Raw genomic sequence first — 25,405 nt, 5'->3', positions numbered from 1 at the left:
TGAAAAGTAAGAAACTCAGTAGGTATAAATAACTTACGTGATGATCTTAAAATTTTTGTAACCACCTTTTTCGGAATTATACAGCAAAATGGGGCGATAAAGTGGTAAGTCAATTTTCATAGTAATACATCATCTCCGAAAAAAAAAAAAAATGTAGCAGACTATAAGAAACCGAGATTATCAAGTGGGATTATTCAGTTTTAATTAAAAGTATACAAAAATTACCAAATAATTGTTTTCACTTCCAAAATTCATACAATTAAGGGCATAACTAGTGTCTTATTATAATTTAAAATTAAAAAAAATATTTTTTAGTCGAAACAAATCAAGAATACATCCTGAAATTTTAAATCTAAATTTTTAAGAATTTGAACATAGTTTAAGTAAAAGATATGGAATCCACTAAAAAAGAATTTGTTAAATTTACAAAGGATAAAAATTTTCAATATAAATCTACGCAAGACCAGGTAGCCAAGGGGGGGGGGGGGGGTGTTTAGGGGTTCTACCCCCCCCCCCCAGCAACAAATCTTTAATTAATTTCTTATTCATTACTCAAACAAATTTCATATTAAAATTAATAAAATTTTTACCATTACAATATTTAAATTTAAGAACCTAAAACTGCTAAAATAGCACTGTTTTACACCTTAAAATCCAAATTTTCCTGGGGGAGGACCCCCGGACCGCCCACTTTAATACCGGGGGGGGGGGGGGGGGCATGCTTCTTAACACCCCCCATACACAAATCCTGGCTACGCCACTGCGCAAGCAGACTACCAATCCATGCTCGCTCCCTTCCTGAGGATAACTCGTCCTGCGACGGGCTGGAGAAGGGAAACACGCTCGAACTCTGCTGGCTGATGGAATGATGGAGGGGATGTGCGGGGGCCGCTAACGGAATCACGAGTCCTCTTCGGCCACGGTGGGATCCCCTCCGGCCTGGTTCTCGAGTTGCTGTTGTTTATCACGGCCTGGGACACCCGACACCCTTCCCCGGCCGTTAAATTGCCAGTCGTAAAAAAAGAAAAAAGAGCGCGGGAAACACGAGCGCGCGCTCCCAGCGCGGATGGCCTCGACTCTTGTAGACTCGGCCAGAGAGACACGGCGACGCAAGCCCGCCATGGGCGCTGTTCGGTGGTCGTGCGTCGCAGCGCTACTGGTGGCGGCCGTGAGTACTTTGTTCGGTGTCGGGCTGCAGACACGTCCAAAACAATATTCTTCGTCAGGTTCTTGACGTGATAACGTCTTGTAAATCGAAGAACGCCGGCTGCACGCACGAAAAATAATTGTCACGTTCCGCCTGAGTCGAGCGTGCAAGAACCGGCCAACCACCGTGCGAGAAAATCTTCTGTAATATCAAACAGGTTAAAGCGGGCTTTTTAACTAATTGTTCGTGATTATATTTAAACAAATTATTTAAATTAAATTTTGCAAAAATCTATAAATAATATTTGAAAATTAAAAAGTATGCAATTTTCCATCAATATTTTCTTATGACGTTATCACGTAAAATTATCGTCCGTAAACCGACTTTACAGACAATCCCCTTTTTTATTCCAATAACTTGCACTCGATAACCACATAAATGAAATGTGGGCATGGCCCCCACATTCGATTTCGTGCCATGGACCCAGGTTCCCCCCCCCCCCCCCGCGCTAAGGCAATTTTACAGTCACGTGCTACATTATAATTGCGTGGTTATTTCTTACCTACACTCTTTTTAGTATGTTATTTAACCTGAAAATACAGGATATAATTAAGGTTTTCTATTTTATATGTCCAAACTGAGCTTTTTTTTTTATAAAATATTCAATAGGTATATTTTGCTAGTTTGTAAAAACTTATGATAGTTAAACAATTAAAACTAATCAGGGCCGGCCCTCCATTATCCTCTGCACTTCTCAAGTAAACACGCGTGTTCATTGGTTAGCTACTAAATTGTGAGTCGTCTCCACTGGGTAGCTTGTGATTCGACTTTTCTTTGGTCGATAGTCTCTCATTGGCCCAGAGAGCTCCAGTTAAACCGCGAGTCAATAGCAGAACCAGCAGAATTGTACACATGTTTGAATTTCAGCCTATCACGAAATGAATCCGCGAATTTTTCCGGTCTCTTGCCATCAGTTTGGCTGACATCCAAGGTGTCAGGAGTTGTCAGACGTCTGTGACGTACATGGTTGAAGTTACATTGTCACCTCTCCATTACCGTAGTGTCACGGCCAAAAAGTTGCGGGAAATTTGCTTGACCACTTCTGGTGGCGGTTTGCGATAGTGAACTGCACTCTCCGTCGTCAAACAGTCACTTCCATAAAATATACAGTCATTAAAAGCTTAAACCACGATGCAAAAACACTACTCTTCGGGCGTCTATCAGATATGGCTGAAAACATGAACTGAAAGAAGGGCTCTACTGTGTTACCATGTAGTCGTGCAGGCGTAGCTACCCCCTCATTCAACACAATCAGTAGCTAAGTGAAAAGTCCTGTGTCAAAACGTAGCTGACTAACATGGATGACTTTCGACCCTCCTGGATACAGTTAACATTATTGAGAATAGGCGAATGGCGGGCCCGTGTCTTACTAGTTTTTGAAGTGGACGTACTTTTTTTGGATGATTTTTACGAGAGGTGCAACATTACCCACTAAGGCCGTGATTGCTTGAGACAGACAGCAGGCAAACGAGTTCATGCATAATAACGTAAAAGTGCGCGCACAGGAACTATAGAGACTCAAGGACCTTTCATTTAATATTTTGTTTTGCCAATCAAGTGGAGTAAGTGGAAATGTAAATATAGATTTATAGTTTAATGTTCTTAGGAGTTAGTTTGAATCATGCTACTCAGTAACAGCCATGAGAGAATTAAAGAATTCGAATCCTGCTCTTACATTGTTTGGTTTTAAAGCATCTCACACTTGCGGAATGAAAAGGGGAACTATATTTTGTACAGTCGCGTGCGGTGGGATCGTGCCACCCGCGCGAAGTTTGACCCTCCTTGGGGCAACAGTGTGAGGACGGATTGTTGACCGCGGTGTTGCTGGAGTAAAGTAACAGGACGGTTACAGAGATATCAAGTTTAATGCAACTTGATTTTCTTCACATCTCGTTTCTGATTTCGGAATAAACCAACCCACGCAACTCTTGTTTGTTTCGATGTCACAGAATCAAGAATTTCAGTTTGAAGAGCTATAGTACAGAGAGCGCAACAGTGGCTAATGGTACATAGTTCTGTGAATACATCACACTCGTAGCTGTAGTCCCCAGTAAACTTCTTTCGGAACCTTGTCTTCTTACAATTGTCTGAACGTTTCAACGCTAGAGGTTTTTACTCGCCAGTTTCTCGCTCCAGCAGGGAGAGAGAGAGAGAGAGATAAAAGAAGGCGGTGAATAGTGTCAAGAGCAGCTCACTGTAAATCTCCCTCGAGTGTTAAGGCCCTTGCCTACCCGGGCACACACACGGTGCGCCGAGCTTCAGGAAAAACAACGCGATTTCAAAACTACCCAAGATATCCGATTGGGGTCTGCTTACGAAAAGTATTTAAGAGTTCGCTGAGGGCCGAAAAGTACTTTCGATTTTGGATTAAGTTTTCAAACTGTATTTTTAGAAGAGTAAAAGGGCTAAAACGCCGTGTTTTCACAGTAATTTTTTAGGCGTAAAACAACCGTTACAGATTCTTGAAAGCACTTAAGGGACTTGCAATACACCTTTATCTTCATTTCTCCGCAATATAATGTTACGGTCACCGCTCAAGTTTCACAGTTGTGCTGTGACGACGAGAAGACTGCGCGCCAGTCCAGAGGAGACACCGCGCTAGAAGCACCAGCGAGCGTCGCGCTTATTTATCATCCCGCCTCACTGACATAGATACACCCATGTATAGGCGGGCTCCTTAAGAGAGACAGGTTTGCCACTATCGATGTTGCGCTGTCGAGCGCACGTCTCTTAAAGCTCTGCGATCGCTGCGCTTGGCTCGCCTCGTGCATGGGACTACGACGGATCGGTCGGTTTGGTTAAGACCCGGGAAAATTTGAACATAGAAAAAAAATTGGTTGCCTGTAAAGTCAGTTTACGGACGATAGTTTAACGTGAAAAAATTATAACAAAACATTGATGAAATTATTGCATACATTTATGAATAATATTGAGTAATTTTTATTGAATTATCACTATTTTGTATGGATACAAAGAAATAGTGAAATTAAATATACAATTTAATTGATAAATTTACTTTTATTTGCACTCATTAATTCAAATATGTTTATTACTTTAACGAAGAGATTATTTTAACTATAACTTTTATACATGTTTGCTATTTAACTTCTTCCAATCTGTGTTATTCTGTTAAGGATAGGACGATGATAGGAAAAGTAGGAAACGAATGGGAGTGTTTCAAGTTTAATGTGCCTCAAAAAAGTCAAATCGATGGTTGTTCCAATCGAGTGGAAGAGAGCTAGATGCGGCGCAAGCGTACAATGAACGTAACGGGACACAGCGTAACGGGACAATGTGCGTTACGGGACACTTTTTCGTGCGTGCAGACGGCGTTCATCGATTTATAAGACGTTGTCACGTCAAAAAAGGTTGTCTGAGCTCTAACAAAAGATTCCTTTGGAAACCATTTCAGAGAAATAGTTAGTAACACAACAAGAAAAATATTGTAATGTTTCCGCCACACAGCTATCGTTATTTTTGCACATATGAAATACGTTTTTCGAGGTACTACTGAGTATTTCTCACGAAATTTGGTGCATTATTTTATATTTTTAATGACGTTTCATTGAATAATTTTTTTTTAAACCATGGAAATTCTAAAAAAAAAATATTCAACAGTTGGACTGTAACGGCAACAGTGGTTAGTCCTAGACGTCACCCAAGTTGGTGGGAGTACGAGATGATCCTAGTGTGGATGGATATACCTGCTGAGGTTCCTTTTGACAGCCCAGGATCCTGATTGGGTAGGACTCGTACTTGGTGGTGGTGCTCCGATCGCTTGGAGCAGGCTCCAAGGGTTCCCTAGCCTGATGTGGAGTCGACGTGGTGAGCGACGACACAGCTCCGGTACTGGCCTGGACAGCTAGCAGAGGTTGGATAGGACCTTCACCGGACCACGGGTTCACCGGGTCCCAGCGTGTAGTGGGAGATCGGGGAAGGTGCCAGCAGTGCTGACAATGTCTTAGGACACAGGACACAGCCAACTGTCTGGTCAGCTAAGTGAGGCGGGGGGCCGAGGTGGTGACCATGCTGGGATGGGTAGCCTCAGTCTCTAGTCATAGCCGGAGCCCTAACACCTTTCCCGATTGTGTGTACGGCGTTTCCGTCTCCTCGCCCATGGCAACCTCGGAGTGGCATGGCCTTAGGGCTGAGAGCGCTGGGTAAACAATAAAACACGAGGGTAAACCTTTTAGATAGATGCATGTCTTTTTGACGTCACAACGTCTAATAAATCGATGAACGCCGGCTGCACGCTTAAAAGTGTGTCCCGTAACGCACATTATTCCGTTACGCTGTGTCCCGTTACGCTCATTGTACGCTTGCGCCGCATCTATCTCTCTTCCACTCGATTGGAACAACCATCGATTTGACATTTTCGAGGCACATTAAACTTGAAACACTCCCATTCGTTTCCTACTTTTCCTATCATCGTCCTATCCTTAACAGAATAACACAGATTGGAAGAAGTTAAATAGCAAACATGTATAAAAGTTATAGTTAAACTAATCTCTTCATTGATGTAATAAACATATTTGAATTAATGAGTGCAAATAAAAGTAAATTTATCAATTAAATTGTAGATTTAATTTCACTCCTTCTTTGTATCCATACAAAATAGTGATATTTCAATAAAAATGATTCAATTTTATTCATAAAAGTATGCAATCATTTCATCAATGTTTTGTTATGACGTCACGTTAAACTATCGTCCGTATACCGACTTTACAGACAACCAATGTTTTACTATGTGAACTAATGTCAGCAATTAATACTGGAAAGCTATTCAGGGAACGGTTTACTTATACCTATAGTTTTTGGAGGTACTTGAATAACACAGAGCCTAAATTCCCGGGTAAGAATCCAAACCCAGTATCACTGCGAACACTATTTTTTTGTGATATAGATATTTTCATGTAAATATACACATTTACAATATCTGTAATTTTGCATGAATATTTATGGCCCATTCAGAAAAAAAATCTAGACGTCAATAACTATGTAGAGAGAGAGAGAGAGAGAAAGAGAGTTTAGGCTTGTGAGTAATTTATCTACATTTACGTCACCACGTTGAAAAAAAAAACACATTTTCCTCCCTACCTTTCCTATAGTAGTTGTGGCGACCTAGTTTTTTGTTTGAAACACTTATTTAATTTTGTTTGTTCGTAGACATCTTTTATAATCATTAAATGAGGATAGTTATGTGAAAAGAACAGTTTTATATATATTTTAAGAAAAAAGAAAAGTTCTAGTTGTGTCGTAATGTTGATCATGTTTAGATAATGTAAAATTTACCTTTCAGTTGTCAGTTAGCTACAATAACGTACTGATGCACAGCATCGTTCGCGCTATACTTCTTCATTCGCTCCATATGATAAATATATAACTACCATCCTAATAAATAGGCAACAAGTCCATTCATATTAGAGAATTTATAACTTTATTAATTTCTGAAAAATATGACTTTGCATTGTAGTACATATCTTAACAAAGAATTTAATTTACAGACTGCAGAGAGAGAGAGAGAGAGAGTTGATATAAGTTTGCAACGATAAACGAAAACAAAACACATATATAGTGAACTCATGACTGTCTTTATTTTGCTAAAATTATTTACAGACTGATTCATAAAATTAAGATAGTAGAAATTTTTCATCAATTATTTTAATTGAACATTTCACCAAAATGAATAAAAATTGGGGAAGATTTGTTAAAAAAATCTAAAACCACTATGATTCCTTTAGTAATGAAACTACTGTATCCTTTTAAAGTTATTGTATATCCTCAAATGAGTACTAAAGCTTTAATATGAAATCATTTTCGATAAAACCAAACATTACTGCAAAGGATAGACAAAAGTGGTTTAAAAAAATTCCTAAATTCATGATTTCGCTCAATATGAATTATTTTGGAATTATTGTAAACATCGCTGATATTTTCTAAATATTATGTCTATAAATTTTTTTGACATGACCTACTGCAATAGGTAAACAGAATAGAATCAAATATAAAAAAGTTCAAAACGACCGTAAAAGCCACAGTAATAAATTCGTAAAAGTAACTGTAAACTCTCAATATTATCTTAACTATCGAACTGAAAATTTTTCTCACTGCATTAATATTACTGCAAGGGGTAAAAAATAAAGACTCAGGGACAAACATATTTTAATCTTTCGTACTATGCACAATTTAACAACCATTTAAAATTTATTGTAACTCATTTTAAAAAATCCAACCCATTTGTAAAAAAAATTAGTTACGACTAACCCTTACAAATGGTACTACGAGGATCCATATAAATTATTATTCATTAAGCAGACAACTGATAAAATTCTTTCAAATTTATCGTATTAATTACTATTAATACGATATTTAATAAAACTATTTAGGAACTATTCCTAAATAGTACCTAAAACTTTTTTCCTTCTTGCAATGTGTGGAAATAATAATGTTTGAATGAAAAAATCTCTTAAATAACAGAGTTAAAAATCTGTTCAAAATTATTGATAGGAAATTTTTTTTTTCTGACACAGGTTTTTGAATCTGCATGAGTTGACTTAAACTTGGTTATGTAAAATTTCGTACAGGCGATAAAATACTGTGGTAAGCATTGCCAAAATTTTAGCCATGAATTAACTGAATATTTGCGCCCCTAAACGCAGGAGGTGAATAAATTTGTTTAATGTTTAATCTATGAGAGTAAATAAACCCCATGGGGGTATTCACTAGTGCCTTGGCACAAAACATGCCTGCCTACCGGTGCTGGTCATTTAATTCATATCAAGAATATTCTAGAAACTTTAAGAATATGAGTTGTTCCGTTAAATATAAAATATTCAAAATTTTTGTCTGATCCTGTGGAATATTAAAAAAGTATGGGGCGATTCGTAAAAAACGATCTCCAGATTGTTTCAAAATTGGCTAGAACGTTATACGTAAATTTATAGCATGTTCCAAATAAATATGAACTTTAAAATCTATCTGCACTTGCGGGCCAAGACGGAAATCAATATTTGTACAAATGTATTAACATGTTTCGGTATAGATGATCTGAAAATAAAAGTACTTAAGGGGAGAAACAGGAGCCAAAAATCAACCATCTTTGTAACCACGCTTTTAAAGTCGTACAAATTTTATATCTTTTATTTTTCAAAATTAGTAAAATTAGTTAACATTTACACTGTAAAAACATTTTGTACTTTTTACAAGGAAAATCCTTGGTAACCCAGTTTCAGAGATATCACTTGTAAAACTGCATGGCAGAGCTTTTTAAAATTGTAAATTGTACCAAGCTCTGCCTTGAAATTTTACAAGTGCTTCGTTGGAAACTGAGTTTCCGAGGACTATCCTTGTAACAGTAAAAAATAAATTTTACATCATATAATTCATTGAAATGCCTGATGCTTATGAGACAGACTGCTGCAGGTAGATTTACTGGCATTTAGTATTGCACTACTTTTTTTTGGAATGGCTACGATTTTGATAATGCTGAGTAATTATTTAAAAAAATATATTTTAATGGGATATCTCTAAAGGCGCATTTCAACTAGTAAACTGTCAAATAATTTTATGGTTTGAAATTAGTTGAAACCTATATATAAGGTGTCATTGGGCTCCTTTTTATCCCACTTAAGAAAACGAGCTACGTTTAAAAAACGGAGTCAAGGTTGAAGTGGCAAAAATTTGGGCTGATATTTCTGAGGACCCGTTTTTGAATCCCATTTCTACCATCCAGAATAAGGTTCTCGTTTGTTTCCAGAAATTCATCCATACCAATGCCTGCATGGTTACTTTCTTGCCCTGATATATGCCGTCGCGTCGAAGGCGAACATTTCACCATTTTCGGTCAATATTCTAGTTTCCATCTTCAGAGCAGCAGTTGCCTGCTTCATTGCAGATGGCTACTGCGATATCAACCGAAACGTTATTGAAATATTTGCCTTCGAAGCGGCTAGAACCGATGAGCCAAGGAACATAAGAAAATTAAACTTATTAATTCCTGAGATAAATAATTTTTTTATGTCTATGAATAAAAATATCACTTAAAAAGACCAAAAAATACAGCTGAAGGTTTAGTGGAAAATTATTTTATCTTCCTGTAAAGTTTTTGCTGGAAATTGCCATTCTACTGAATCATATTCGAAACATACAATTGTTATGTCATTGTTACTAGGATGTACACTAAGCCTTTAGCAATGATATGAGTATTGCTATAATAATTGTTAATGATCTTAAGTTTTGCTTTTATAAAATAGAACACAATTTTGGTAAATATTTTTATATAATGAGATTCATGCAAGTACAGTTAACTGGTGAAAACCAAGTAATTATAATTAGTGAAGAGATGTTGGTTTACTCATTAACTTCTAACTTTACTGTTTTATGTTAAAGTGAGCTTTGGGCAAACATTTTGAAGAGATGTTGACAAGTTTGTCTCGACAAAATACTTTATATGCATGTAGAGACCTGTAAAATTCGCAGATTCATTTCGCGATAGGATAGAGTCCAAATACTTTTGACATTATTTTGCTTCAGTGATTGGGCCACAGTTTATCTGAAGGACTCTGGGCCAATGAAAAATTTTTAACAGAAGAATTAGCGAATCACGATCATTCCAGTCAACAGGTGTTACGAGTCGGTAACCAATCAGCAGATGTAATTTGCACGAGTGCGTAGAGGATCATGGAGTCTATCCTTTAGGGATTTGAAATCGCGAATTTTACAGGTCTCTATTTATACTTATGCTAATGAGAAATAAATTTTGTACGTTTCAGGTGCCGAAATCGGAAAACGCTCCGCAGGAAAGACACGAGAGAAGTCCGTTTCTGTTCTCGGGCGTGGAAGCAACATTCGGCATCGGCCCACTTCAAATCGACTTCGGGCATCGCGAAGGTCTCAGAGGGTTGATTCCAAAATTCAGCTTCCCCAAGTCGGGAGTCAAGGTCCCTGGAATTTCGTCGAGACATTCCGACGACGGTCACGCATCCGACTCGAGATCTTCTGCAGACGTGTCCAGGTACTTCGACACGAATTTCATGTTCCGCAATGTCACAGGTGGAGATCTGGAGGAGATCCAAAAATTTTTCGGAGAAGCCAACCTCAGGCAAGTACTCGGTGACGACTTCCACTTCTCGGGACATCCCACGAAGGCAAGCCTGATGCGAGGAATCTTGGAGAAAGCGCTGTCGTCCGAACGGGTCGAGGCCGACGGAAAAGCGAGACATTTCCTCGCGTCTCTGCTGGGAAGAGTCAACGACGTCGGGTACGGCTCGCTGCCGCCAGACGTCTCGGACGATAACCAGGAGACAGCCACCGTCGACGTGGCGTCGGTGATGGAGGCGCTGGACTACGACGCCATGAAGACGAACTCGACTGCTACGAACGCACTGGAAGGCGTGTACAAGTTCTTGGCGACTTCTTTCTCGCCCGCCGCGCACGTGTCTTCAGTCAGCTTCATGAAGGCCAGAAGCAGAGGGGAGTTCCTGAAAGCCTTCTTCCAAGAGCTTCTGCGCAACAAAGAAGTCCCTGAAATGACGAAACACAACATACGAGTAGTTCTACGCTACGTGTTGACGAATGGAAAAGGTGAATATCCTGTTGACTTCACTAAACACGTGTGATTCTTTATTATGTGAAACAAATATCATGTTAGTTTAAAGACATTAAACATATAAAAGAATAAAAAAATGTATAACTAATTAAACATCGATAATTTTTTTATCTACAATGTATTATAACTGGTTAAATTTTTTCGTTTTCTTACATAAAATTAAATATAAGATAACCATGCCGAATTTGTACATATACATAAATTATCAATGAGTTACAATAGTTCCTACTTTGTTAGATACACTCGCCTTCACATGACATCATTCCAGCCTGGTCTATGTACCTGGATGTAAATTAATCTTAAAATTTAAGTGGGTCAAATTTTTTTGCAGGTACTTTATTCAAATAAATTTTACGAGATCTTGTAAAGCATGTATTTAATTAAATGCTTCTTGAAATATATTTTCGGTATTTAATGTCACTGCAAAGCGACTAAGCTCTTTATGCAGTAAATATAAATCTTTGCTACCTTATCTCTTTTTTTGTTTGTACATGGTTGATGTTAATAATATTTAAAACTTTAATTTATTTTTTGAGTAATTACTTCAAAAAAATACTGAATAACGACCACCTTTATAGCCAAAAAGCATCAGCGGAACCACGAATTGACAGTATTTAAAAAAAAATTCGAAAAGAATGCAGAGTTTATATTTTTTCTAGTGTTTTTTTTACCAAAACATTTTGAAAATAAATACATATATAAATAGGTCGTGAATAAAACATAATTTGAAAATCGGGTAGAGCGGGGCTATTCTGATCACGGGGTAAATCCGATCATAATAAGAGAATTGGCAACACAGCAAGCCATGAGCCGAAAGGAAACAATATCATCCCATCAGTCGCAAGCTGGGAGTGTTGGTGTTCACGTGGTAAAAAATTTCCGTTGTTATTCTAAACTTTGCTGTGTGTATGGAAGCGATTCAACACCAAGGTAAGTCACGCCATGCATTTTTTACACTCTTTATAAAATCTCACGTTCCAAAATAAGAAGCTACAATTACAGAAACGAGATATCTTTTATTACTTTGGTTTCTTCACGTAGTATATTTACTGGAAAACAATATCCTTGTATCAGTTCTGATAAAAACCAGTTTCCTCTTACAGTTTGGACAGCAAAGGTAAAAGTCGACAAAATGGGGCAATTCCGATCACGCTATTGGGGCTATTTTGATCACAGTAAATATTTTATTGCTCTGGAGAATACAGCACAGAAAGGATCGTATTTATCAACTAATCTTAAAAGCGATTACTCGACACTGCTCTATTGTCACGGTGCATGTAGCTGACAGAAAAAAGTATTATCTTAATGTTTCAAGGATAGCTGAGAGGACAGTTAGAGACCTAGCTGTTGCCAGTTTGTAGATACTGATTTCGACTACCGCACATTCCGTTGCGGTGATTTGTTTCACTGCCGATGCTTGGCGGGTCGCACCCTATATTACTCAAGAAAGAGTTGGCTGGTAGCACTCCGTGTTGGCCACACTTTAAATAACTCGCACACATTTTTTCATCTCGATGCCATAAAATAAAGGCATTACCAACTTGACATATATAAAACGAAAAAGTGTCAAGTTTGTACCTTGAAATATGACCATTGGTTAAATACTGTCAGAGTGTTTGCCATCCACAAATTTTACTGGTTCTTAGTACCAGCTGCTGTGTCCTGAAATCTAACAACTTTCGAAATGGGTCTTCGGGGACCATAGCAGCATAAGATTTCTCGCAACAAAGTTTAGTTAATTACGGATTTTCTTAAACATCTTGATACTGAAATCAAATATTGTTATTAATAATTTATTTAATCTCCAAATCCTTTCTGGAATACGAGACCATAACAGAATTCCACACTACCCAAGTTATAACCGAGATAAACATTTTGATGCATTTTACTGAAGTGTTGCATGCATTTAAAACATCTCAAATGTAAATCAACACTAATATGTACTATGGTTGTGAATTTCAGATGGTCAGAAACTACAAAAGAAAGAACAACACTCTTCAGTGGTCCGAGGAGTCTATGTCAAATGCTATCAGCAGTGTCCTCCATGGAGAAATAACCATCAGAGCAGCTGCTAACTTACATCAGGTGCCATTCACCACACTTCAGAACAGGATCCAAAAAGTAAAACTACAGCAGTTATTAGGAGACAAAGGGAAAGAGTGCAAACATAAAGTTGGTCACCCACCTGTACTAAATGCTGAGGAGGAAGATGAACTGTGTGACAGAATGCTCAACCTGTCGAAAAGAGGCTTTGGTTTGACCACAATTCAGGTAATAAATGCAGCATACATGTATGCTGAAAAGAAGGGTCTAAAAATTCCATGGAGCAATACCGAAAAATTGGCTGGTAAAGATTGGCTTGGCAAGTTCATGGCCAGACATCCTCAACTCTCTTTGAGGAAACCGGAAGGTTTGTCAAAAATGAGGGCAGCTGCCATGGATGAAAAAGAATTTAACGACTTTTATGACCTCTTTGGTGATTTGACGAATGAATTAGAACTCAGGGAGAAGCCAGAGAGAATTTATAATGTTGATGAGTTTGGATTTCCTTTAAACAATAAGCCATCAAAAATCATTTGTGAAAAAGGCCAAAGAGAAGTAATTAAATTGACAAGTGTAGAACGTGGGGAAAATGTGTCAGTAGTAGCTTGTTTCAGTGCTAGTGGGGTGTACATACCACCATTCGTGATTTTCAAGGGTGTGCGGTATCGAGAGTCATACTGTGCTAATTTGTCATCTGGATATGTAGCAGCAATGTCTGAATCTGGATATATAAATTAGGACCTATTTCTCAGATGGTTGCAACATTTTCAAAAGCACGGACTCCCAGGGAAATGCCTTCTTATTTTGGATGGACACGCATCACATTTTTCGCTTAAATGCCTGAACTACTGCAGAGAAAATGAAATTGAACTTCTCTGTTTACCACCTCATACCACTCATGTCCTTCAGCCTCTAGATCGCACACTATTCAAACCATTAAAAACTTTCTACCATCAAGAAGCAACCACATTCTTTCACAACAACCCAACACAATCGATCACCAAGTCTGACTTTGGAAAGATTTTCACAGCTGCGTGGAACAAAGCTGCATCCCATGGGATTGCTACTAAAGGGTTTCAGTGTATTGGTCTCTACCCATTTAACCCTAAGGCAATTCGATGGATAAATTTCTACCATTTGTAGCTTTCCGAGCTGAATCTCCTTCTACATCAACAAAATCATCCACCATGCAAACTTCAGGTCCTTCATCTGATGTTTCTCTTGATCATGTTCAAAATAAGTCACACAACCAACATTCCCCGTCCAAACACACAGTTTACTCCAGTTCCCAAGCTTCATCCACCATGTCCATATCAGCTTCTACGTCCAAGTCTCCCAGTGAACAGAAACTCATTGGATTTAATGACATCATTCCAACCCCAAACAAATCATCTACAAATAGGAATGCACCGAAAAAAACCAGAAATCAGAAATCTCGACATCTGACATCGGATGGAAACATCAAGGCAACAGCAGAAAAAGTTAAAATTGCCACATTAAAAAAGAAACAGATAGATTGCATAGTGAAGAGACGAAGACTGTTTGCAGAAAATGAAATGGACTCTAGTGGAGAAGAAATCCTCATCATGAAAGATTCGAGTGACGCACCATGTGGATTTTGCAACAGAAGATGGAGCCAGTCTGCCAACAGAGGGGACTGGATCAAGTGCCAGAAATGTAGAAGCTGGTATCATGAAATCTGTGTGGGTGCCAAAGGAAAGAAACAATTCAGATGCGGTAAATGTGTGTGATCATGATTGCCCCACTATGATCGGATTTACCCCGTGTGTGATCGCAATTACCCCACTTGTTTTGTGAATCCTGTGATATCACCTTTTAAAGAATAATTTTTTTGTAAATTTATATGTGCCATTAATTACCTTTTTTATTCAAGGTATATTAAGTATACATATTCAAGTTTATGCTCATGTATTTTCATTAACCTAATCTTATTTTCAACAATTTATTTTCACAACACAATTTTAAGTGATCGGAATTGCCCCTCTCTACCCTATACCAATTTTCATTGCGCTAGGTCAAACTGTGTTTGAGATTTGAACGTCATATATACCAAATTACAAAATTACATATATATATATAATTGATGTATAAGTCGTCCAAGATAGTTTATTTGCGTGTGATACAAATGTAATTTGCTTACAATCAAACTAATAATATTACTCATAGATGCAGTACCCGGCATTGCCCGGGCTGAACAGCGGGTGATATATTCTACGCGAGTTAAAGCAAAATAGATAACGCTATATGACAGTGTGGTGGACATAGAGAAATGACATAATTTTCTGTTTGTTTGTCTATGACCTATGGTTTTCTGTTTATCCATGGCGATCGGTTGAACGGCTTAGAAGTTGATGCGCTGCAGCGCCATCTAGGGGCGAGTTGCAAAAATAATGGATAGCATAAAAACCTTCTCCATGAAAAACAACTTCGATGTGCCAACTTTCGTGGTTATCGGTAGAGACCGGAAAAAATCGCGGATTCATTTCGCGATAGGCTAAAATTCGAACAGTTGTATCCCAAGGCTTCTTCTGCTATTGGCTCATGACTCATCTGGAGGGCTCTGGGCCAATGAGAGACACTCAACCAAACCTGTAAAGAATCACAGGGCTTCTACTCAGGGACTTTACAAAAGACAGCAGCCTATGAGTGGGTGACTTTGCCCGAGTTTACGTAGAACTGTGGAGTCCATCCTAGCGGTCATTGAACCCGCGAATTTTTCCGGTCCCTAGTTATCGGCCAAACAGTGTCGGAGTTATCAACGTCATACATACAAAGCCTATAAACATCCTATTTTATAAACTTGAATAACATTTGGTTGCATTTTGTTGAACAAATTGTAAGCTATGATTAATAACTTATAGTTAATAATTCACCAAAATGGAGATATAACATTTGTATTACTGAAAATAAAATTTTCTTCACTCTGATTGCTTGACGTTTATACAAATTTGTATCACTTATACTTAATAACTAAAAAGTATACTATGTAATTTTTTTAATTCAAGAAAGTTGATATTTTTAAAACATAATGGGCTGTATTATAAATGATGCACAGTTTGACTGCCTATTACAAAACATCATGTCATAATTTTATATTTACAGAATTTTTCCTTTTATGATGTATGATAAATATAAAATATCGTTGTGTAAAATATTATTAAAAAATAATTCCTCTTGCAAAAATTTTTCTTGTCCTTTTCCTAACCTGAATTCACTTATGAAGTTGTAAGCATTCAAAAATACTACCTGTTGTTGAAGTTTTACCAAAGTTTCTCTAGCTCGTCACATTCATCATCATATTAATTATATCAACAGAAGTAAATTAAATAATATTTGGAAAAAAATAATCAGGATGTTTTGTGAATCCACTTGTTTTAGAAAATGTTTGTAAAGTGTACTGGGATGATACTTTGAAATTTAATTATTTTATAAGTTTTTTTTTATTTTAAACCTGTCTTCCTGTTCAACTTTAAATTATTTATCCAAGCTTACGTATTTCTCACATAAGATTTTTTATTTGTGTTAGAAACAAAATTCACAAGTTTCAAAAAACGATGGGTAGTGATTTATGACAGAAGGTTAACAGAGAGACCTGAGGAAAATGGACATCTAATTTTGTAGTTACATCCAAAACCATAGGCATCAATTATTTCATTCCAAGGAGTTAGGTTTGAACTCGCGATAACCGTCACTTAACCAAGTGGCATGTAACATTACATTATAAAAAATGTATGTTAGAAGGGGTTTGTTAAGAACCAAAAAAATCCGTCTTGATTTGGACAGTTTTTAGGCCATAAAAAATTTTTAACATGAAAGGTTTGAATTTCCGTTTCGTTGAAGCGTGGCATAAAATTAATTGAAATTTCGGAAGTTAATATTGACCAGCCATCACAAATATTTTTAACGTGAAGTCATTGGCATTTAGTATTCAATTAATTATTAGCAATGACTACAGCTGTAATAAAACCGTCGATATACGTTATGTTATTGAATTTGAAAATATCCTAAAGGTTTTTTTCTGCACAAATATATTTTTTTTAAATCGAACCAAAAAATTCGCGTAAAATCATAGATATTAGTAAATTTGCGCATTTACATTAAAATTACTGTCTCACAACAAAATAGTGTTTGCAGTAATACTGGGTTACTCGGGCATTAATATCTGTTGTCATAGTACATAAAACAGTTAAATTTATTTGTAAACTGTTCCGTGAATAGGTTTTCAGTAACAACTTCTCACATTAATAAACACGATACAACAAAATAAAGTTTAATTATTATATATTCGATTATTTTTCCCAAGTTACAAAAAAGTTATGAATGAAACAAAAATTAAAATATAAAATCATGTAATAATTTTCGTAAGAAATACTGAGAATTTCTCGAGAAAGATTTTTCATGGGTAGGCTATATGCAAAAATAACCATAGCTTTGTGTCGTACAAAGTTACGATAACTTTCTTGTAATACTTCAAACTATTTCTTAACAACTGATTTACAAAGAAATCTTTTGTTAAAATACAGAAATATTTTTTCTCTGTTTGTGTTTCCGGAGGCAAATTTTCAATAATATATCTAAAAAAAAATTAGCAACTACAGTTGAAAAAAAAATATGGCGTCTTTCGAGTCTATCCCTACTATTTTATAAAGTAGTTTTCTGGTACACGATATTATAACAGACAGAAGTAAACATTTTACTGCAGCAAATAATCTCGGGACGTGTCAAGTGGCTGGATTTGTTACGCGATGTCCTTGGAGTGGAAACGAACCTCCTTGCGAGAGCTGTTCGCGTCGTTATTAAGAGCATTGTCCACAGGGAGTCCGTCAGGATAATACGACAAAGATATTCGCCGCTCGTAAAATATGAGGTAATCGCTGCTTCCCGACACTTTTATGGACCTTGCCGGGAGCGTGAAATGGTAACCTCCGCAGGTTTCTTCTATTACGGGGCAATTCGCGGCCATAAAGACGCGATTTAATGGGCGATAATAAAAATTGTTATTGCTTGCACACACTCGACGGAAGAGTGCCCCGGAAAACAAATTTCGGTCGCGTTTACGAAGCGAGTCAAATTAGCTTCAGCTGCAGGACAAATAAAGGTAGCTTCCCGATATTTTTTCCTGCTACTATAGCCTTCGTAATGTCCTTTGTCTCAAATTTGAAATTTATCGAAATAAATACCAATCCTCTGCGTATCTTTCTGCCACTGGTATTCCATCAAAAGTGGTTGTAACCACTTTGTCAATGATCGCAAACAAACATCATGTGTTGCCTTGCAAGTGATGTGGGGGCCACTGGTAATAGTTTTGACCATAAATATTTCTGTACATTTACAAAAGATTGATTTGGAAACCAGTTGCCAAGAAATATGTTTTGTGATACTTAGAGACCGGAAAAATTCGCGGATTCCTTTCGCGATAGGCTAGAATCCAAAAACGTTTGCCTTTTTACCGCATCAGTGATTGGGCAACAATTTATCTGAATGACACTCGGCCAATAAAAAACCTTTAACAAAAGAAGTATCGAATCACTAGCGTCCCAGTTAACAGGTATCACGAGTCAGTAGCCAATGAGCAGATGTCAATATTCCGCATGCATAGAGGATCATGGAGTCTATCCCACAGGTCATTGAAATAGCGAATTTTTCCGGTCTCTAGTGATACTACAAGAAATATACTATAACCTAGTACAACACATGACAATGGGTATTTTTGCTTATATGAAATACGTTTTTTCGAGTTAATACTTAATATTTCTTACGAAAAATGGCACCAAATTTTATTTTAAAATTGATGTTTCGTTTAATCATAATTTATATTAACCATGGAAAAGAAAATGAAATGTTCACTAAATTTTTCTTGGTTTTATTATGCTTATTAATGTGCGCAGTTAATACTGGATAGCTATTCAGGGAACGGTTTACAAATAACTTTGACTATTATAGGTACTGGGACAACACAAAACATAAATGCTCAATCAAGAATCCGAACCCAGTATTACTGCGAACACTATTTTGTAGTGATAGGGTTGTTTTTAATATAAATATACAAATTTACAAATGTGTCAAAGTTTATATTAATATTAATGTTCCGTTTATAAATCCAAATAACTTTTGGGACAGCCTACAGGAGGTGAATTTTAAAGTAACTATTTCTTCTGGAAATATTCTGGAAACTTCTAAGAACTTCTGTAACATTTTAAGAACTGAATGTGCATAAAATCTTTATTTTCTCCAAAATTACAAAATGATAGATTAAACATATTCTCATTTTCAATGAAGCGAAAATATTATGAATATTTTAACTCAATGCATCCAGCATTGAATAGCTTACAAAGAATTTCATAAATGCCAACCAAGATAACTATTAAATTTTTTGACTTTCATACACTATTTATCAAATCTTGCACTAATAACGTGGTCGTATAAAAATTTGCTTTGCACCAATGTTTACGATATTATTAACATGGTTTGAAATAAATTTGAACCAATTTGATAGTAAGGAAGTTTAAAATTTATTTTTATTTCAGCTCCTGTTTTACGGTAGTAATTAGTTTCATCGAAATTATTTAAATCAAAGTTTTAGATAAAGTATAAGTTTTATACAAAAAATATAACGAATTTGATAGTATATCTACTTTAAAAATATTTAATTTCTTTTAACCCTTGTTATTTCCACCACTTGCGGTAATAGTTGGTTGTATAAAAAAAATTACACATTTTAGAAAATATTTAGAAAGTTAAACAAAAATAAAGAATTTATTTTACTGTGGGGAAGCTTTGTATTATCAAAAGTACTTTAAGTTAAAAGTTTAAGATAAAAATTGTAAGATTTACAAACAATCTGAATGGATTTGATGATGTGCCTACTAAAGGAGTTATGAATATTTGGTCCACCAACCCTAGTTTGTTCCACCCCTTGAAATTATTGTTGGTCGTATCAAAAATATATTTTAACAAAAGATTTTGTATTAATCCTGCGAGTTATAATACGTTAAACAAAATGTAATATTCTTCATATTATAAGAGTTATAGCAATTTTTCTGTGTTTTTTTTTCTTTCGAAAAACCTTCCCCATTTCAACCCCTTTGGTTGGATATTGCCCGTTAACGATCTCCACCGATATTTTCCATTAATATTTTTTATGTATTAGTATGAAAGTGATTTGTAAAAAAAACCAGCGGATATCAATAAAAATGAAAAAATGTGGTATATATATAAACTTTTGAGTTGACGATTGTTTTGGGGTCTATGGACCATGAAACAAAAAGTATATAAAAATTGTCCGGAAGTCGTACCGTAGTAACAGCCGGAATAGGTAGTTTTCTCCCAAATCTACCTAAAATACAGCGAGGACTGTTAAATTTTGGGAAACTTAAGGACATAGAATTTATTTGAAACTGACGCATATATTAATATTTCCATTTCCTATACTATTAAACTTTATATTGGTAAAAGCACGGGAAATACCCAACACATTTATTTAGACAGCTTCCATGTTTTTTTTTTACCATGAAATGAAATGATAGCATCTTATGACTTAAACACAAGAAAAATTAAAAGTTCACTAAACGATCAAGTCATAATATTTATTTGTAAATTTTTTCTTCAATAGGTAAGTAAATGTTTACTTTCCAATTTTGTTTTCATAACACGCAATGGGTTTTCATTTTTTGAGTAGCCTAATATACCAGGAAAAAAAATATGAACTCTTATTTTAAATGTTTCCAAATAATTGCTTCTAACATATGTGTCATTTGATTAAGGATGTATCAGCAATGCTATAGTTTACAATAATCTTAGTGTTGCTTAGTCTTCCGCTGTATTGATTTAACTTTTTAGGAGCCACAGAGAAGGGAAGTGATTTAAGATTGCACTGATATGTTCATCGAGTGTCCTGTTAAACACTTCACCTAAATGTTTTTCAAGTTTTACAGAATACGTACAAGTATAGTGATTTTAGCTTAGGCTTAAAATCTATGGATCAAAATTGTATATAAAGTTACATGCATGGCCTTATAGAATGCTCTAAACTGTCTAAAATATTTCTTTGTTCTTGCCATTTATAAGATTTTCGTATTTATGAACAGATAACTTAAACTGTTCTTATAACTATAAAAAGTTTATCGTTAAGGTTTATTCTTACATTAGCGGTAGTACCCGGCGTTGCCCGGGCTAAACAACCCTTGGGAGTTGATTTTCGGAAAACATGGTTCGCAGTTGATGGCCGAGTTTTAAGTTGATAGGACACTTACTTGAAAAAACAAGCAATTTTCATCTCTAACGCTCCCGCAAAATTCAAACGGTGACGAAGAATGCATCAAAAACGCAATAGCCGTTGGCATGTAGACGAAAAAAGTATCGATACAACTTTCATTTCCATTGGAATTTTCGACCAAAAACGGGTAATTTCGATCTTTAACGCCCCAGAAACCCACCACTGCCCTTATAGGAGATGTATTTTTCAAACTAATGAAACGGATGTTATTTCATTTATTTTTAATAGTAAATTTATAACATTTCATAATAGTAATTATAAATAATAGATATGTTTCTTCATACAACATTTACCACCTTTTTTACCCCAAAAAAGATGGAATTTCAAAAATATCACTCCTTAGCGTACCTCAAGAGTATTCAAAGAGAAATTTCCTCCAAAATTTAAAATCTCTTAAGTCTACAGGTTTAGGCTGTGCGCTGTCTTGTCAGTCAGTCAGAGTTAGAGTTTTATTACGTAGATTTGGTTGTGGCGGGCTCGATGCTCGATTGCAATTGCTTCTTAAAGGAAGATATTTTTGTAAGAAACATTTTTTGACATGACAACTTCTTATAAATCAATGAACGCCGGCTGCACGCATTAACAAGTGTCCCGTTACGCATATTGTCCCGTTACGCTGTGTCCCGTTACTCTCATTGTACACTGGCACCACATCTATCTCTCTTCCACGCGATTGGAACAACATCGATTTGACTTTTTCGAGGCACATTAAACTTGAAACACTCCCATTCGTTTCCTACTTTTCCTATCATCGGCCTATCATTAACAGAATAACACAGATTGGAACAAGTTAAATAGCAAACATGTATAAAAGTCTCGTCGTTAAAGTAATAAACATATTTTAATTAATGAGTGCAAATAAAAGTAAATTTATCAATTAAATTGTATATTTAATTTCACTCCTTCTTTGTATTCATACAAAATAGTGATAATTTAATAAAAATGACTCATTTTTTTTCTTAAAAGTATGCAATCATTTCATCAATGTTTTGTTATGACGTTGTCACGTTAAACTATCGTCCGTAAACCGACTTTACAGACAACCTATTTTTTTTTTTTTCGTCCAAAATTTGACGATACACTCTCCGGCGCGGCTTTCGTCGACGAAGCGAGGGGTGGGATCGCTCGACTGTGATGTCGCCTCGTTTGAAAGTTGCGAAGATGTTGGGTCCGCCCAATCCCGTCTCGGCTTAGCGGCGGGAACCACAGTCTCTGGGAGGATTGCGACCGGCGACGGGATATTCCCCGCAGCCCCGGAGTGGAAGAGAGAGAGAGAGAGAGAGAGAGAGAGAGAGAGAGAGAGAGAGAAGAGGCTCTCGTTCCGTTACTCACACGAACGCACCAGGACGCACCGTTTGCTCTACCTTAAATATCTACCTTTACGTATATCATCGTTATATTTCTAGAGACCGGAAAGATTCTCGGGTTCAATGACCTCCAGGATAGACTCCAATATCCTCTACACACTCGAGCAAATGCCACCTGTACATTGGCTACTGACTTGTAAGTCGTCTCGACTGGGTGGCCTGTGATTCGACACTTCTAACAGTGAGGGTCTCTAAATGGACCTCAGTCCTCCAGATTAACAGTGAACCAATGGCACAAGCAGCACTAACGTATAATTATTTGAATTTTAGCATAACACGACATGAACCCGCGAATTTTTCAGGTATCTATATATTTCGTTTCCCAAGTTGACTTACTTTCCACGTGAACCCATTCTCATTGGAAGATTAGCACGAAACCTTTTAAATATTGTAAATATTTTTTGGCCTTATCAAATAAAGTGTTGTACAAGAATCACAATAGAAAAAAAATTACGAGAAACCCTGAAAAATCTCTGATTCTGTATGAATTAAATTTTATTTTAACGGTGAAAAGACTGTTTTGTCCAATTAATAACCTATTAATTATGAAATTTGCAAACGTGAATGTGGTACACGAAAAAATAAATGGATTTATCATTGTTTCAAGTGAATTAAAGTAATGTTACGTTGTTTCCGATTTTGGACATATTTACAGAGTGAGGGAGAGAGAGAGAGATAGAGAGAGAGAGACAAAGTTTTACTGTAAATCTCATAAATAATGGATAGGTATAGCAATAATCTGAACATATCGGTTTAGTTGTCAGGATATAAAAAATATTTTTTTTATGTAAAATGGATCAAATAGACATAAAATTAGCTGTTAGTTTAGTATTATGAGTTTATTAAGTACTATTTTTGTAGCTGTGTAGCACTATGGTTAAGTGTAAGCGAAAGCTGAAAGCCTTAACTTCACCATTAAGTCAATAAATAAATAACATCCCTTTCAGCACAGTCTAAAGGTTTAGGTAGACTTCGAAGTACCTTTTTATTCTGGAAATATTTTGGAAACTTCTATAAACTTCTGGAATATTTTAAGTACTTACTGTACATATTATATTTAAGTTTTTCAATATTACAAAATGATTCATTAAATATTTGCTAATTTTCCATGCAGCGAAACATTACGAATATTTCTAACTTAATGTATCCAGGCCAGCATTTAATAATAGTATAGAACGAATTTAATATTATATGCCAATATAAGGTTTTGATTTAATCTTTTGACCTTCAAACGCGTCTTTTCATCCCTTGCACTAAAATCTTGGTCATATAAAAGTTTTCTTTGCACCAAGGTTTAAGATAATGATGGTATGAAATAAAATCTAACAAAGTTATTACTAGTAAAGTTTTGAATTTTGTTAACTTTTCATAAAAAATTGTTTCAACCAAAGTTATATATGAAGTTTAGTATTCATACAAAAAATTATAACGGATTTGATAGTATTCCTAAATTAAAAGGTAATGATAATTTATTGCTTTCAAACCTTGTTATTTATACCCCTTGTAGTAATGGTTGGGTAAACAAACATTTATTTTAACAACAGCTTTATTCAATATTTAGACATTTAAACAAAAATAAAAATGGATTCAATAGAGTACCGGGTAAGGAAGTTTTATATATTTTGTTATTTCAATTTCTACCCTTGGTTATTCAACCTCTATCAATAATGGTTTGAATTATCAAAAATTGTTTCAGACAAAACGTTTAGATAACAATTATTAGATTTACCAATAATTTGAAAGGATTTGTTAGTGTACTTACTAAGGTAGTTATAAATGTTTTGTTATTCAACCTCTGTTTATTCACCCCTTGCAGTCATGGTAGGTCGTATACAAATTATTTAAGACAAAATTGTAGATACAAATTCGAGGTTTTACAATAAATTATAATAAATTAAATATGTTGCATATTGAGGGAGCTATGAATCGTTTTTTTTTTTCAATCCCTGTTAGTTTCCACCCGTTTCAATAATTGTTGGTCATAAAAAATAATTTCGGGCGAAAAATTTAAGTATATTTTTAGGTTTAACAATAAAAAAGGAATAGATTTAATAGTTTACAAGCTACGGATTTTCTTAACTATTTTTAAATGTCTACCCCTTTTTTTTTCAATCCCTTGCAGCAAAGGTTGATCTAATCAAAATTGTTTCAGACTGAAGAGTCATATAAAAACTATGTATAATGTACAAACACGTTGAACTAATCCGATGGCGTGCCTACGAAGAGAGTTATTAGTTTGCTTGTATGCGGTGATGATGTGACGTGTTGTTGGGAAAGGTTTTGTTTATATTGATTGGTTTAGTGAAACATTAAGGGGGGAGGGGGCGGGGCGTCAAGATGAGTTTTGCCCCGAGTGGAAAAAAAAGCCTAGTTACGTCCTTGATCCACGAATAAACATTGTTCAGTATTATAGTGCCCGCTCTCCAGAACTGTAACTTTGGAGTACGTTAAAATTTTAGTTAAATTTGAATGCCTGGACTAGTAATTTTTGTAACGAATTTATGTAGCTAATTTACTAGTCATTTTTGGAAATTAATTTAGGTAGCGAATGTACTAAAAAATTTGTGCAACGAATTTTAAGCTTTTAATTTTTTGGAGCATGTGTAGAGAAATGGTATATCTCCCCGAAACTTGTAGTAATTTTAATATTTTAAAATATTTTTTTTCTCTTCGAAATTTAAGCGTTTGTAGCAAAACGTTTACAGTATGTGCCTTGCTCACGAGCCATTATAAAGTGTTTTTTTATATCTATGTTGGAGAATATTCTCGTAGTTTACAAGCAGATTAATTATCCTCTATAGTATTTAATTTTATATCTATCCGTTTATTCTTGCACTATTCTTAATATAGGTTTACATCTTTTGCTGTGGTTGAATTTGAAGGGA

The 25,405-nt window shown here is 35.7% G+C and overlaps 1 protein-coding gene across 1 annotated transcript; it reads left to right on the top strand.

The window, feature by feature from the left end:
- The first annotated feature begins 1,045 nt into the window (after positions 1-1,045).
- Positions 1,046-16,061, top strand: LOC134539043 (uncharacterized). The gene is made up of 2 exons (XM_063380730.1): positions 1,046-1,168; positions 9,979-16,061. The coding sequence occupies exons 1-2, from the start codon at positions 1,067-1,069 to the stop codon at positions 10,822-10,824; spliced, it is 948 nt and encodes a 315-aa protein (XP_063236800.1). The 5' UTR covers positions 1,046-1,066; the 3' UTR covers positions 10,825-16,061.
- The last annotated feature ends 9,344 nt before the right edge of the window (positions 16,062-25,405 follow it).

This window comes from Bacillus rossius, chromosome 14, assembly GCF_032445375.1.
Source record: "Bacillus rossius redtenbacheri isolate Brsri chromosome 14, Brsri_v3, whole genome shotgun sequence".
NCBI classification, from domain to species: domain Eukaryota; kingdom Metazoa; phylum Arthropoda; class Insecta; order Phasmatodea; family Bacillidae; genus Bacillus; species Bacillus rossius.
The sequence above is the reverse complement of the archived record's forward strand: the minus strand, read 5'-3'. Positions and strand labels throughout refer to the sequence as shown.

Bases quoted from the DNA above. Each gene is read 5' to 3' on its own strand.
- LOC134539043 (XM_063380730.1), top strand. From the start codon at position 1,067: ATGGCCTCGACTCTTGTAGACTCGGCCAGAGAGACACGGCGACGCAAG. The intron at 1,169-9,978 runs GTGAGTACTTTG...TGTACGTTTCAG, and splicing joins CAGCGCTACTGGTGGCGGCC to GTGCCGAAATCGGAAAACGC.